Below are 13499 nucleotides of genomic sequence, written 5' to 3'. Positions count from 1 at the left end.
GAAACTTTTTTTTCTTATTCTCAATATAAATAAATAAATAAATAAATAAATAAATAAATAAATAAATAAAAGAAAACATATTTATAGTGATCCTAGGAAAGGGGGGAGAGTGGAAAGATCTGGGAAGAAAATTGACTTGGAGTTTATTGATATTATTGAACGTAGATATAAGGCATATGGGGGCTTATGTTTTTCGCCCTATTTTATGTATGGCTTTAACTTTTCAAACTAAAAGTCTAACAGGAGTGTAACCATCTGAGTAATAGATGCCAACTTCCTGAAAGCAAGATGCTTTGACTACAGGCAAGCCCACTATGCTTAGCCCTGCCAGGGTTTACATAGGTAACAAGGTGAGTGGTTCTTCAGAGCTGAGAGGCAGGTGGAACAGGAAGTGCCTGACCAGGTCCATCTCAGGACCGTGTTTGGGGCGAGTCAGATGGCACGGATTTCAGAGCAGTGTTGGTGAAGAAGACAATATATACGGAAGTCTGTTTTAAGCAGGACAAATGGCGAGGAGGGAACTGGATTAAAACAGACCCATCTCACCCCCCACCTCCCCACCACCCATCCTATCCACCCACACCCACCCCCAGCCCCTGAAAAGCTAGAAATAATGGAAGCTGTAAAATGCTACAGGAAGAGTCAGCAGAGGCTGCAGAGGGACAGGTGTGGGGGTCCACAGAAGGAGGTTCACTCCACCTTGACTGAAAGTCAGAGAGGTTAAGCCTATCTTGCTCATTCAAGGTCACTGACAAGAGATTTGACTTAAGATGGGGTTACAAACAAGCTCTCTTGGCCTAGGGTGTGGTTACTTGGTGTTTGGGGTATTGAGATGGCTCATAGAGGTGGTTCCATTCCACCCTGATCATAGATCAGCGTATTCAAGCCTTTTCCTGCTCCTTCAAGGATATGACAGGAGGTTTGACCCAGGGAGTAGCTACCTACAAAATACTTGGTCTAAGGTGTAGTCCCTGTACATCCTGCTTAAAACAACAGAATGTTTAACTCAGGGTATAGTAGCTTGATGCTTCAGGCAAAGCAAGTAATTGATCTGTTTGTTCTTTGTATTATGTTAAAGCAGTCTTTTGCCTCCCCCCCTTTTTGGATTGGGGTATATAATCATACTGAAAATAAAAGTGGGCAAATTCAGTATTCACTGGGTTGCCTTTATGGTTCTATCCTATGTCTCTGTATTTCTTTTATATCTCTGTTACTCCTACCTAATTTTTCTAATCCAGATGCTCCTACCCTGGAATATGCAAACCCCATTGAGGCTGGACCCTGACAGAAGGAACACCATGCACATATTTAGTCAAAGTGGAGTGGACACACTTCTGTGGGTCCCCATAGTCAGAAGCAGTCTAGCAGGAAAGGGGTCAGGAATGAGTGACATCCAGGGAGAGAGGGGGGTAAAGGAGGTGAGATAGCTGGGGTTCTAAGGTAGCGACAGGAACTTAAAACTAGCACTGTGGACTAACAAAAGGTTATATGTTTGTATCATGTCCATTTGGCTGTCCGTCTGTCTATCCCAGAAGCTAACAGGGAGCAGCTTGTGTAGGAGCTATTCTATCACAAAGTCGTTTCACAGAAGTGCACAGATGTGAGGTGGAACCAAAGGCAGGAACGACCCGCATTGCTCTGTCCTTCTCAGCGAGTCTTCATGCACGCGCTTCATTCCTTCAATGGACTGGCATGGAAAACGCTCTCTCCACACGTTCCCCCGAAAATAAGCTCCTCCTGTCAAACTAAGAATGTTCCAGAGTGTGACAAATCCCCCAAAGCGGCAATCCAACTGTGTTTCCAAACAACTACCAGTGAGCAGGATCAAAACCTAGGAGCAAGCAACTCCTGGGTTCCGGTGGGAGGAGAAACTGAGGTGTGTGAACCTGGAAACAAACTCCTGTAGATTCCCATAGAAGATCTAAATGCGAAGATAAGCCACGATCACACAGATAGAAAACAGGGGGCATTTTAGGAGCTCCTCAGATAGTACTCTTTGAAACTACAACAAAACTTAAAGCTTAGTTGGTTACCTTAAATCATTTAAAATTAACTGGATGATCTTTAAAGAAGGGGTGGTCACAAAGAATGGTTAGTTAAGCGCTAGCTTAATAAATGCAAGGTCCTGGGTTCAGCTCTCCTTGGATACCTCAAAAATTACGAAAGTTCTAAACTAATGCACAAATTCATACTCTAACATATTTAAGGAAGGTCATTCTAAGCATGACACATCACCATGGATACAGTTAAGACCAGCAGTGAATACCATGGGTGATCTCAGACCAGCTATATACTGCGCTGTTTCTTCTGAACATACAAACTGAGAATAAAGTTTAATTAGGCACAGTGAGATGAAGGGCAGTTGTGCTGACTAGTTTAGTGTCAATTTGACATAAGCTAGAGTCTTGGAAGAGGGAACTTGAACTGAGCAACTGCTCCAACCCGATTCACATATAAGCAAAGTTGTAGAACATTTTTCTTGCTTGATGATTGACATGGGAGAAGCAAGAACTCTGTGGGCAATGTCACCCTGGGCTGGGGGTCTTGGGTTCTATAAGAAAGCAAGCTAAGCAAGCCATGAAAAGCAAGCCAGTAAGCAGCACCCCTCTATGGCCTCTGCATCAATTCCTGCCTTCAGGTTCTTGCACTGAGTTCCTGTCCTGGCTTCTCTGGATGATGAAGCTGTAAGACGAAATAAACCCTTTCCTCCCCACTTTGCTTTTGGTCATGGTGTTTATCAGGCCAATAGAAATCCTAACTAAGACAATAATAAATAATAAATCAAAGTTGTATTAATGATATTGTTAAGAGGAGCTGGCCAGAAATGCCCATTCAAACACAGTTTATAGCCAACCGAAAGTCTTTATTCCAGCTGTCTGGGACTACACTCAAGTATCCAGGACCCAAGTACAGCACTGAGTGTCCAGAGCACAGGGTTTTTAAAAGCAGAAACCATGTTCTGGCATTTTGGCAGCTGTTGAGGGAGGTTTGCACCAGCAGGCAATTTACCAGAAGCTAAGTTAAGTTAGCTAGTGCATGCTGACACTGCTTTCCTAGAATAGAGTTGGGTATTTTTCCACAAGATTCTCAGTCAAGGAGATCATGTTCCAGTTAAACCTGAATAGCCTCTTCCAGAACACAAGATGGAGGAACCTCTGAACTGCATTGTCCTGTCGCAATATGATCAAAGTTACAGGACTGTGGTCTCGCTCTCAGATCCTCCTCTTGCACCAGTCACCATCCTGATGACGTGAAATGGAGCAACTCCTGTGTGCTCAGGTGATGGGGGTCTATAGTATGCTCAGGAGTTCACAGCAGAAAATCGGGAGTCCTAGGTTAGGAGTATGTGCTTTGTGGCAGGCCATGATGTAAATGGTTCCCTGCTGTGTGCACTTCGATGAAAAGCCACACGGTTACTCAGGAGTGAAGACCGCTTTGTGAGGGCTTCCTGAAGAGCCTGCACTGGCTGTCTTCACTCTGCCCCCTGTCCCATATGCAGGCTGAGCAAGGACATCCTGAGACCCCTGTGCCCAGCTTGCTTTCTAAGTCCCTCAATGTCATGCCCACTTCAAGTTACCGCCACAAGTAAGAGTATTCAGCACACTGTGAGGGTGCCTGCAGAGAGGAGACACAACGGCTCTGAGATGGTGGTATGGGCACCTGCATGTGCCTGATGGTGTACTGCAGTGTGATGGTGTACCCCTGTCCTAATGATAGTGTACCATAGTGCTGGTGATAGTGTACCACATTGCTGATAGTGTCCCGCAGTGCTGATGGTGTACCACAGTGTGATGGTGTATCACAGTGTGATGGTGTATCACAGTGTGATGGTGTACCACAGTGATGATGGTGTACCACAGTGTGATGGTGTCCCACAGTGTGATGGTGTACCACAGTGTGACGGTGTATCACATTGCTGATGGTGTACCCGCAGTGCTGATGGTGTATCACAGTGTTGATGGTGTATCACAGTGATGATGGTGTACCAGTGCTGATGGTATACCACAGTGTGATGGTGTATCACAGGGCTGATGGTGTACCATAGTGCTGATGGTGTACCACAGTGTGGTGGTGTTCCCGCAGTGCTGATAGTGACAACAGTGCCAATGGTGTACCACAGGGCTGATGGTGTACCACAGTGATGATGGTGTACCACAGTGATGATGGTGTACCACAGTGATGATGGTGTACCACAGTGCTAATGCTGTACCACAGTGATGATGGTGTACCACAGTGTTAATGGTGTACCACAATGTGATGGTGTACCAGTGCTGATGGTGTACCACAGTGTGATGGTGTACCACAGTGTGATGGTGTAAGTTAGGTGTATAGGTGCTGATAGTGTACCTCAGTGCCGATGGTGTTACGGGTACAAATGCCTAGCAGGAGAACACCTGAGATCAAGTTGGCTGGAACAGCTTCCGCTGAAGCCTGAGACCCTGTTGGTTTGCTTCAGCCCCTAAGCCTTAAATTCCACCTGTCTTCAGATATGCACTATGTGTTCTCTCCTCCCTGCTGGGATAGCATGGCAGGCCCAGCGCTGCCTTAACCTTGCACTTCTGCCCCCTCCTGCCTCTCCTGTGTTCCTTCTCCCACTTGCTCCTCTCCACCCGCCCCAGTCTCACAACAGAAGAAATGAGTATAGCCACCGAGGAATCTCCCAGAAAGAAGGAAGCCTAGGGTGGTATTTGGCATCTTTCCACCCAAGCCCCAGGGTTTGGTAGAGGTCAGAGTGACCCTATGACATTGATGCCCTATTGCTGCTGCTGTCTTACCACAGCCACCACTCCTGCCCCTCCTGATTCACCACTGCTGCCACATGAGTGGGAAGGGGGCATGGTTCTCAGATCCTACTTATGTGGGAGTGTCATATATCAATCTGTTGATTTCATTGGTTAAGCAATAAAGAAACTCCTTGGCCCTGATAGGTTAAAACATAGGTAGGAGGAGTAAACAGAATAGGATGCTGGGAGGAAAAGGAAGTGAGGTCAGACTCTGCTCTGCTCCCAGACAGACTCCACAGCTCTGTTCTCTGGAGCAGAGATGCCAGGCTCTGCTCTCCCAGGCAGCTCAGACCCAGGATGGACGTAGGCTAGAATCTTCCCAGTAAGCGCACCTTGGAGTGCTTACACACATTATTAGAAATGGGCTAAATTAATATGTGAGAATTAGCCTAGAAGAGGCTAGATAGAAATGGGCCAAGCAGTCTTTAAATGAATACAGTTTGTGTGTTGTTATTTCAGGCATAAGCTAGCAGGCGGCTGGGGTGCTGGGGACGCAGCCCCGCCACTCTTATTTCAACATCCTACCTCCTTAGGTCAGAGATGGCTGATTTTCAAATGACTGGTTGGAATAGACTCCTTAAGAAATAAAAATCAAAGAAAAAAAGGAAGAAACAAAAATCCTAGTGAGTACTTTGTGCGGGGCTAGGGAGACACTCACTTACGCAGCAAGTGGACAGGAAAGCAACGTCTTTGGAATTCCGGAGAGAGCCACGAGATGAGATGTTACATTAGAACCCTCCTCTGTAGCTTCATGAAGAAAAAGAGTTGCGGGAACAAAGGAGAGAAAAAAAACAAGCATCAAGAATCAAAGCAATCAGACAGTTGTATCAACACTTTGATGTTGCAGTAATGAAAACACTACAGCCAAAGAACTTAGAGAAGAGGCTCATTCTTGGCTTATGATTCCAGAGTCCATGACAGTGGAGCAGAAGCAGTGGGCAAGGCAAGCATGAAGCAGAGGCCATACTGGGAATGGTGGACAGCTTTAAACTCTCAGAGCCCACCTCCAGGGACATTCCTCCAACAAGGCCACACCTTCTAAACCTTCTAGATAGCATCATCAGTGGGGACCAGGTGTTCAGATGTCTGAGATGGCAGGGAACATCTTGCTCAGACCACCACAGTTAAGCTAAGAAGCACACACACACACAAAAAAAAAAAACAGAGTAAAGTAGGGAAAGTCCACAATGCCAAAGTCACAACCACAGGGTAGGCCAGGTAGTCCTACTGACAACAGATTGGCCGTTCTGGACACATGGGAAGCCCGCAATTCTCAAAAGCCTTAAATCTAGAGTGAGAATATGTTTTGACAGCACCTCCCTGTGTGGCAGGCCAGCACTGGAGAAGAAATGTGCCAACTCCCGCCCCAGCATCCCAGCAAGGCAGTATCACGAGAGGGTCCCTGTGTGACTGGGTTACTACTCTGGCGACCTAGAGACAGAACAATCACAGGTTATCAGGCCTGGTGACATCTTGACACAATGTCTGAACAGGAGACAGGCATGCAAAGCAGCCTTGGAGAAAAAGATGGTTGGACATAGGCCTACTGTTTTAGTTACCGTTCCATCACTGTGAAGAGACACCATGACCAAGGCAATTAATAGAAGAGAAAGTGTTTAACTGGGGGCTTGCTTACAGTTTCAAAGGATTCAGCCATGACCAGCATGGTGGGGAGCAGGGTGGGAGGCAGGCAGGCGTGCATGCTATATCGTGATTTTCAGAGGATGGGGAAGAGGGGGGATGTGGACCAGTGTGGGCTTTTGAGAGCTGAAAGCCCAGTGATGCAAGGCCACACAATCCTTCTTAAACCATCCATCAATTTAGGAACCAAACATTAACATACAGTAGCCTACAGGAACCCTTTGGTTCAAACCACCTCTGCTGGGAAGCCAAGCAGCAGGGAGTTTGGGTGTGAAGGATGTGGTGGTCGGTGGCCCTGGAAGGCAGATTGTTTGGCTTCCTGAACTGTCTCCTGCCCTGTGTAAGTCTCTGCCTGGTGGTTCTGAGAGCTTGGACCCAGGTCCCAGGAGTGTACTGCTTGATTTCCCTAGCCTGCCCCTCCTGCCAGGTGCTTTACTGGTGGACTAGGCCTGAAATGGGTAAGACTCGTAGGCAGAGTGCCCAGTTCCCTTGGCCCTGTCCTCCCTAGTGCAGAGCCCAGTGCTCTCTTTGTTCTCCTACTCTCTGGGACCTTAGGGAACAGTCTCAACACAGACATTTGCTTCCCTTGGATGCTCAAACTGGGGTGTCTCTGGAGTGGGAATCTGCCCAGCCCACGGGCTATAGCTGTTCTTAGGGCCAGAGGCAGCCCCTGATGTGAAGAAGGGAAGCTTCTCAGGTGAAGGCAGCACAGACGCCGACAACCTACACTTGACTGGCCAGGTCTCGGCTAAACCCAACACATTCAAATGCTCGTAGACCACAGTCATTTGTCTTCATTCCAGAAAGGAAAGAGTGGCTCCAAGTGCGGGGATGGAACAATAAGTGGAAGTGGAATCAAGAACAAGACATCACACAACCATCCCCATGCCTTCATGAGGAAAGGCCTGGACAAACTAGAAACAGAATTATCATAAAAGTCATGTATGACAAACCAATAGCCATCTATGGTGGTTCAAAAGAAAATGGCCCCCATAGGGAATGGCACTATTAAGAGGTGTGGCTTCGTTAGAGGAAGTGTGTCACTGTGGAGGCGGGCTTTGAGGTCTCATAGGTTCGAGTTATTTCCTGCTGTCTGCGGGTCAAGTCATAGGACTCTCAACTCCTTTGGCAGCACCATGTCTGCCTGCAGGCCACCGTGTTACACCAAGATGACAATGGACTAAGCCTCAGAAGCTGTAAGTCACCCCAATTAAATGTTTTTCCTTTATAAGAGCTGTCGTGGTTCTGGTGTCTCTTCGCAGCACTAGAAACCCCAACCAAGGCACCATCATTTTAAGACATGAGGTAAGACAGAAAGCAATTCCTCCAAGCCCTGCAACAAGAATGGCATCTGCGCTTACTTAATATAGTGCTTGAATTCTTACAGAAATAAGAGGAATAAATGAAAGGGTTATAAATAGGAAAGGAAGAAGTCAGGAAGCAAAATTATTCCCATAGCAGATGATATGATCGAGACAACAGAAAACATCAAATGCGACTGAGGCTTTGGATGGAAAAGAGATGCTTCCATGCTGTTGCTGAGGAGGCAGATCTGCTTGGCCACCATGGAAATAGTGTGGAGTTTCCCACAAACTTAAAGACAGAGCTGCCATATGATCCAACCATACAACGCCTGAGTGTATGTCTCTGCTGGGTTTCTTTTCTTTTTCCTTTACTTTTTTTTTTTCAACTTAACACAAGCTAGAGTAATCTGGGAAGAGGGAACCTCAATTGAGGAATTGCCTCCCTCAGACTGGCCTGTGGGGCAGTTTGAGGGGGAATTTTCCTGACTGATGATCGGTGCAGGAAGGCTCAGCCCACTGTGGGCAGCGGCAGCCCTGGACAAGTGGTCCTGGCGTGTATAAGACATCAGGTTAAGCAAGCCGATAAAGCAGCACTCCTTCACATTTTCTGCCTTCCAGCATCCCTCCAGGCCCTGCCCTAGGCTCCTCCTGCCTGGCTTCCCTCAGTGATGGACTGTAAGCTGTAAGATGAGCTTACCTCCCAAGTTGTTTTGATCATGGTAAACACCAATCGAACAGCAATAGAAGCAAGCCGGGCTAATCCAGACAAATCCAAGTCAGCATGTCAGAGAGAGATCTGCAGGCTGTGTTTCCTGCAGACCTGTATGCATCAATTAACGGATGGATGAGTGAACAAAATGCATTGAGTACGCACTGGAGCTGTACTGAGCTACAAAGAAAAACAGAAGCCTGTTGCTTATAGGAAAATGTACGGAACCAGAGACTGTCAAGAATGGAACCAGGCAAGGAGAGCTCTAAGTGCTTGTGAGATCCCTACAAGAAAACGAGGCAAGAGTCTTGTGACTTCAGGTTACTCATTATTGCTTGCTGTTGTAATTCAATTAAATGTTTAAGCTCTCCTGTATGCGCCTCAATGGAAACCCGTGTTCTTGCCACTTGTCCTTGTGATTGTCTACAGCTTGAACTCAGAGAACTTTACTCGCAGACCATTCTTAACCTTCAGAGTTAAATTGTCTGGGGCTGTGAATTAAGTTGTCTATTATATGAAACTTTAGTCCGCCTCATTTGTCAACACCGTTCTCCCAAGCCATTCTGCCTCTAGAGTGGCAACAGAAACCACCGTTTAAGTTAAATAAGCTGGACTCAGACAAACATTGCATGTTTTCAAACATGTACAAAATCTGTATTTTAAAATAAATATATAGAAGTAGAGGATATACTAAGGAAGAAGGGGACTGGACCAGAAAGGTAAGTACAGGCAACAGGAGAGTGAATATTATCAAAGTATATCATATACATATATGAAAATGCCACTGGACCCAGTATTTTGCAAGATTAACATATACTAATTTAAATTTACTTCAATTGTAACAATGTCTTATAGTCGGATATAAAATGAGATTTTAACAAAACATGAAGGCACAATCTCACAATCTGTTTCAGACATACAGAAGTTGAAATAACTTTTCAAGAGACTTGCTGTATACAAAATGTTAACATAAGTCCTTTAGGCAAGAGAAAAATGTCAAATGCCTAGATGTACTAAAGAAATGGAGTCCTAGAAGTAGTAAGTACATCTGTAATACTGTTTCCCTTAACAAGCAAGCCTCTTTGAAATGCAAGTGGCTGTTTAATAAAATAGTAGTGTACATAGGGATTATAAAACACAGGGAAGCAATGCTCTGAAGAGAGGAAAGGGGAAATGGAAACACATGTTTATGTTGGTTCTGTATTCCCCATCACCTAAAAGCAGACAGCTAAAGTGAAGTGGTACACTGTAAACCCTAAAGCAGCCATCATAAACACAAGTGTAAGTATAGCCAATGAGTAGCAAAGGAAGATCACAAGGAATTATTAATAATCATTATTATTCATCATCATTTATGCCCCGACAATGCTTAAGATTGCATGGGCAGCCCAGTTATGGTGGTTCTCCAGCTGTTCCTATCCTGGGCAGTCCTAGATGCTTGTGTTATTGCCATACCCAAGGTTCTACATTCTTCCTTTATGCTGTCTATCTAGCAATTTTTGGGCCTTCCTCTTTGCCTCATCCTGTGTACTCCTCCAAGCAGTGTTATGTTAAGGTATCTGCCATCATTCATTCTTATAACATGGCCCAAGGATCTTAAGCATCATTGCCATATTCTATAGTTTACTTCCTTCTGCAGATGGAGATGTTTCTTAATGTCATCATCGGTAGCAGCATGACACAGTTTATATTTCTGTAATTTTTCTGTTAACCTATTTACCTAGATATAGTGTGTGTTTCTGACAGGCAGCGGGCAGCTGGGCTTTACTGTTCAATCTAATTGGACAGTCTCTATCTTTTCAATACTAACCAAAAAAGAAAGAAAAGGTGAACATAGACAGATGGTACATATAATTAAAGGAAGCAAGATGATAGATTTAGACACATATCTGCAACCATATTAAATATAAATGGTATATAAACCTCAAATAAAGGTAGAGACTGTCCGATTGAATTGAACAGTCTGTCTACTGTCTGCTGGGAACACACATTATACATAGGCAAAGAGGTTAACAGAAAGGATATGGAAATACAAACTGTGTCATGCTGCTAACAGACAAAAGAAAACTGATGTGTTCCTTCTGGATATGGAACTAGAGGCTGCTTCTACGAGAAGTGGTAAAGAAGTTAAGTTGGAATAAGCAAAATGTAGACCTTATTTAGAAATCCGCCCAGGAAGTGAAATGATACAAGATAAGAATACAGATTCAGATGTGTGGCAAGAGGCAAGCCAAGCACCGAGTGACCTCAGGTTTGCAGTCCCTTGTTAGGAAAGGGGACATGGATTTTAAAATTTATAAGCACAGAAGAATCAGGCTGTCCTCTCTGCAGGAAGGCCCACATCCCTCAGGAGCCATAAATCTATCTGATGACTTTAGTGAGAAGGTGGTTTCTCTAGCAGATAGGTCCAACTCATGATCTCACACTGCACGTCTGAGCATCCTGATCAGATACATCAGGCAAGTGGTTTGAAAATCTGTTCTCAAAATTGAACTACCCCAGGGATCTGAGACTGGGGAACACCCACAGACTGGGGTATACCCACAGTGAGGAACCTTAATTTTGGCCTGTCATAGCCCCAGGTGAGGGAAGGCCCAGATTTGGGGTGTGTGAGGATATATGATGGTTGGACACTGGTGGGCCAAAGAGTGCAGGTGGAGAAGGCTGGCCCAGGCTGAGAATAGCCTTGATGTGGGATTCCCCTCTGTGTGCTGTGAATATCATTGGTTAATAAAGAAGCTGCTTTGGACCTATAGCAGAGCTTTAGGGGAACAGAGCTAGATGGGGAAAACGAAACAGAATGCTGAGAGAAAGGAGGCAGAGTCAGGGAGAAGCCATGTAGCCCAGCCAGATGGAACTTTAGCTGATAAACCACAGCCATGTGGCGAAACATAGATTAATAGAAATGGGTTAAATTAGGATGTAAGAGTTAGCCAATAAGAAGTTAGAGCTAGGCCGGGTTGCAGAAGCCGCTTGGTGTGTGTCCCACGCTCGTTCTCCTGTCTCCATGGAGGTAGGCCTCTGCCGCAAACATGCTCCGTCAGATCATCGGGCAAGCCAAGAAGCATCCCAGCTTGATTCCTCTCTTCGTATTTATTGGAGCAGGAGGTACTGGAGCAGCACTGCATGTGAAGTGCCTGGCATTGTTCAATCCAGATGTCATCTGGGACAGGAAAAATAACCCAGAGCCTTGGAACAAACTGGGTCCCAATGAACAATATAAGTTCTACTCAGTGAATGTGAACTACAGCAAAGTGAAGAAAGAAGGCCCTGACTTCTAAACTGTGAAGCTCACCATAAAGCTGCTTATAATGAAGGTCTTTCAGAAGCATCCGCACAATTTTCCACTTGACCAGGAAATACTCTTCTGAATGCATGAAATCATGTTGATTTTTTTTAAACTGATGAATAAATCTTTGAAACTTGAAAAAAAAAAAGAAGTTAGAGCTAATGGGCCAAACAGTGATTTAAATAATATACTTTCTGTTTGATTATTTTGGGGCTTAGCAGCCAGGAATGAAACAAGTGACCTCCTGCAACATAGCCTGGTCCTTGAGGGTAATTCATCAGCTAAGAATTACCCAGGAGTTTGTTAAGTCTGAGCCTGATACCAATAGGTAGATCAGATTCTGGAGCCTCCTATCTGCCCTTCAATGCTGTAGAGCTTGGGAACACTGAAGTTCTGGGTCCTCGTGGTACTCCCAGTAGTTGGCTCTAACAGCTTGATTAATATTTCAAAAGCCACAACAGTACAAGGACAGGTTCTGCACCTGTACCAACCTCAGTGGTGTGGTTGCTTGACTCCCAATCCACTTGAGGGATACTCCTTGGGTAACACAGCCACTCCTGGGAGGGCAATCTGGGGAGTCTTGGGAGCATAATAGAAGTGGTCTGGCTCACAGTCAACCTGAGTGTAGCCAGCAGAGGAGGAAAAGGCTACTGTGAACACAGCTCTGGCAGACATCAGACACTTGTTAAGTAGAGACTGAGCACCAGAATAAATAAACCAAAGGAAACACAGATCTATAGTTTATCTGGCCTCTCCCTATCCCTATCACTCTCCAAATTTCAGGAAATGGAAAACTAGTCCCAAAATGTCATTTTTTAAATTTTTTTACTCACTTAACAGAGATTCTTATTGTTTTGTATTTTTAAATCTGATATGTATCTTGTTAATGTGCTTATTTGTGTGTGTGTGTGTGTTCATGGTGGTACACGTGTGTGTGCAGGTCATGTGTGTATACATCCATGTGAAGGCCAGCTGTTTATAAAAAACCTCGGGAGTTCTTGGTAGTCCTCATTGTCCGCTATGTTCAGCGAGACCGGTTTTATCCCAGGCTTTTTCAAACCCAGGCCAGTTGGCCTTGGTGAGTTCCCGATAGAACATCCCCATTGTCTCAGTGTGTGGGTGCACCAAGAACTCAAGAACAATGGCAATGGGTTTTTGTTCCTACTGCACTTATTGGCTTTGTGGGAGCCTAGGCAGTTTGGATGCTCACCTTACTAGACCTGGATGGAGGTGGGTGGTCCTTGGACTTCCCACAGGGCAGTGAACCCTGATTGCTTTTTGGGCTGACGAGGGAGGGGGCCTTGGTTGGGGGAGGGGGAGGGAAATGGTAGGCGGTGGTGGGGAAGAGACAGAAATCTTTAATAAATAAATAAATAAATAAATAAATAAATAAATAAGTAAGTAAGTAAGTAAAAACAAACCTCGGGAGCTGGTCTGTCTTATTTTATGAGATAGTCTCTCATTGCCCTGGAACTCTCTAAGCAGGCTAGACCACCTGGCCAGCAAGGCCCAGGGATTCACCTATGTCTGGTTTCCCAGTTCTGAGATTACAAGCACCTGCCACTACACGTGGCTTCTTTTCTACATTTATTCTAGAAATTGAAGTCAGGTCCTTGCTTTGCAAGCCTTTTCCTGACTGAGCATTCTCCTTACCTCTGCACTGTATTTTTAAATCTTATATTCCTTACTCTCTCCTTCACACTTCTGCCTGATTTTTTAAATGTGTTTTTCCATCTGTGGGCAGTTTTTCCTCTTCAGTTTCTTCTCTTCTC

General features: G+C 45.1%; 1 protein-coding gene across 1 annotated transcript; it reads left to right on the top strand.

Annotated features, from left to right (window-relative positions):
• Nucleotides 1-11413: 11413 nt before the first annotated feature.
• LOC126491846 (cytochrome c oxidase subunit NDUFA4-like) lies at nucleotides 11414-11719 on the top strand. The gene has a single exon (XM_050127773.1). It carries the CDS (start codon nucleotides 11471-11473, stop codon nucleotides 11717-11719), a length of 249 nt encoding a protein of 82 aa, XP_049983730.1. The 5' UTR covers nucleotides 11414-11470.
• The last annotated feature ends 1780 nt before the right edge of the window (nucleotides 11720-13499 follow it).

The sequence above is a fragment of the Alexandromys fortis genome, unplaced genomic scaffold (genome assembly GCF_014885135.2).
Source record: "Alexandromys fortis isolate MF-2015 unplaced genomic scaffold, M_Fortis_MF-2015_v1.1 scaffold_28, whole genome shotgun sequence".
Classification (NCBI taxonomy): domain Eukaryota; kingdom Metazoa; phylum Chordata; class Mammalia; order Rodentia; family Cricetidae; genus Alexandromys; species Alexandromys fortis.
Note: the sequence above shows the minus strand (reverse complement) of the source record. Positions and strands in the feature narration are given on the sequence as shown.

What these genes read in the sequence shown, in the direction of transcription:
- LOC126491846 (XM_050127773.1), top strand. Translation starts at nt 11,471, where the DNA reads ATGCTCCGTCAGATCATCGGGCAAGCCAAGAAGCATCCCAGCTTGATT.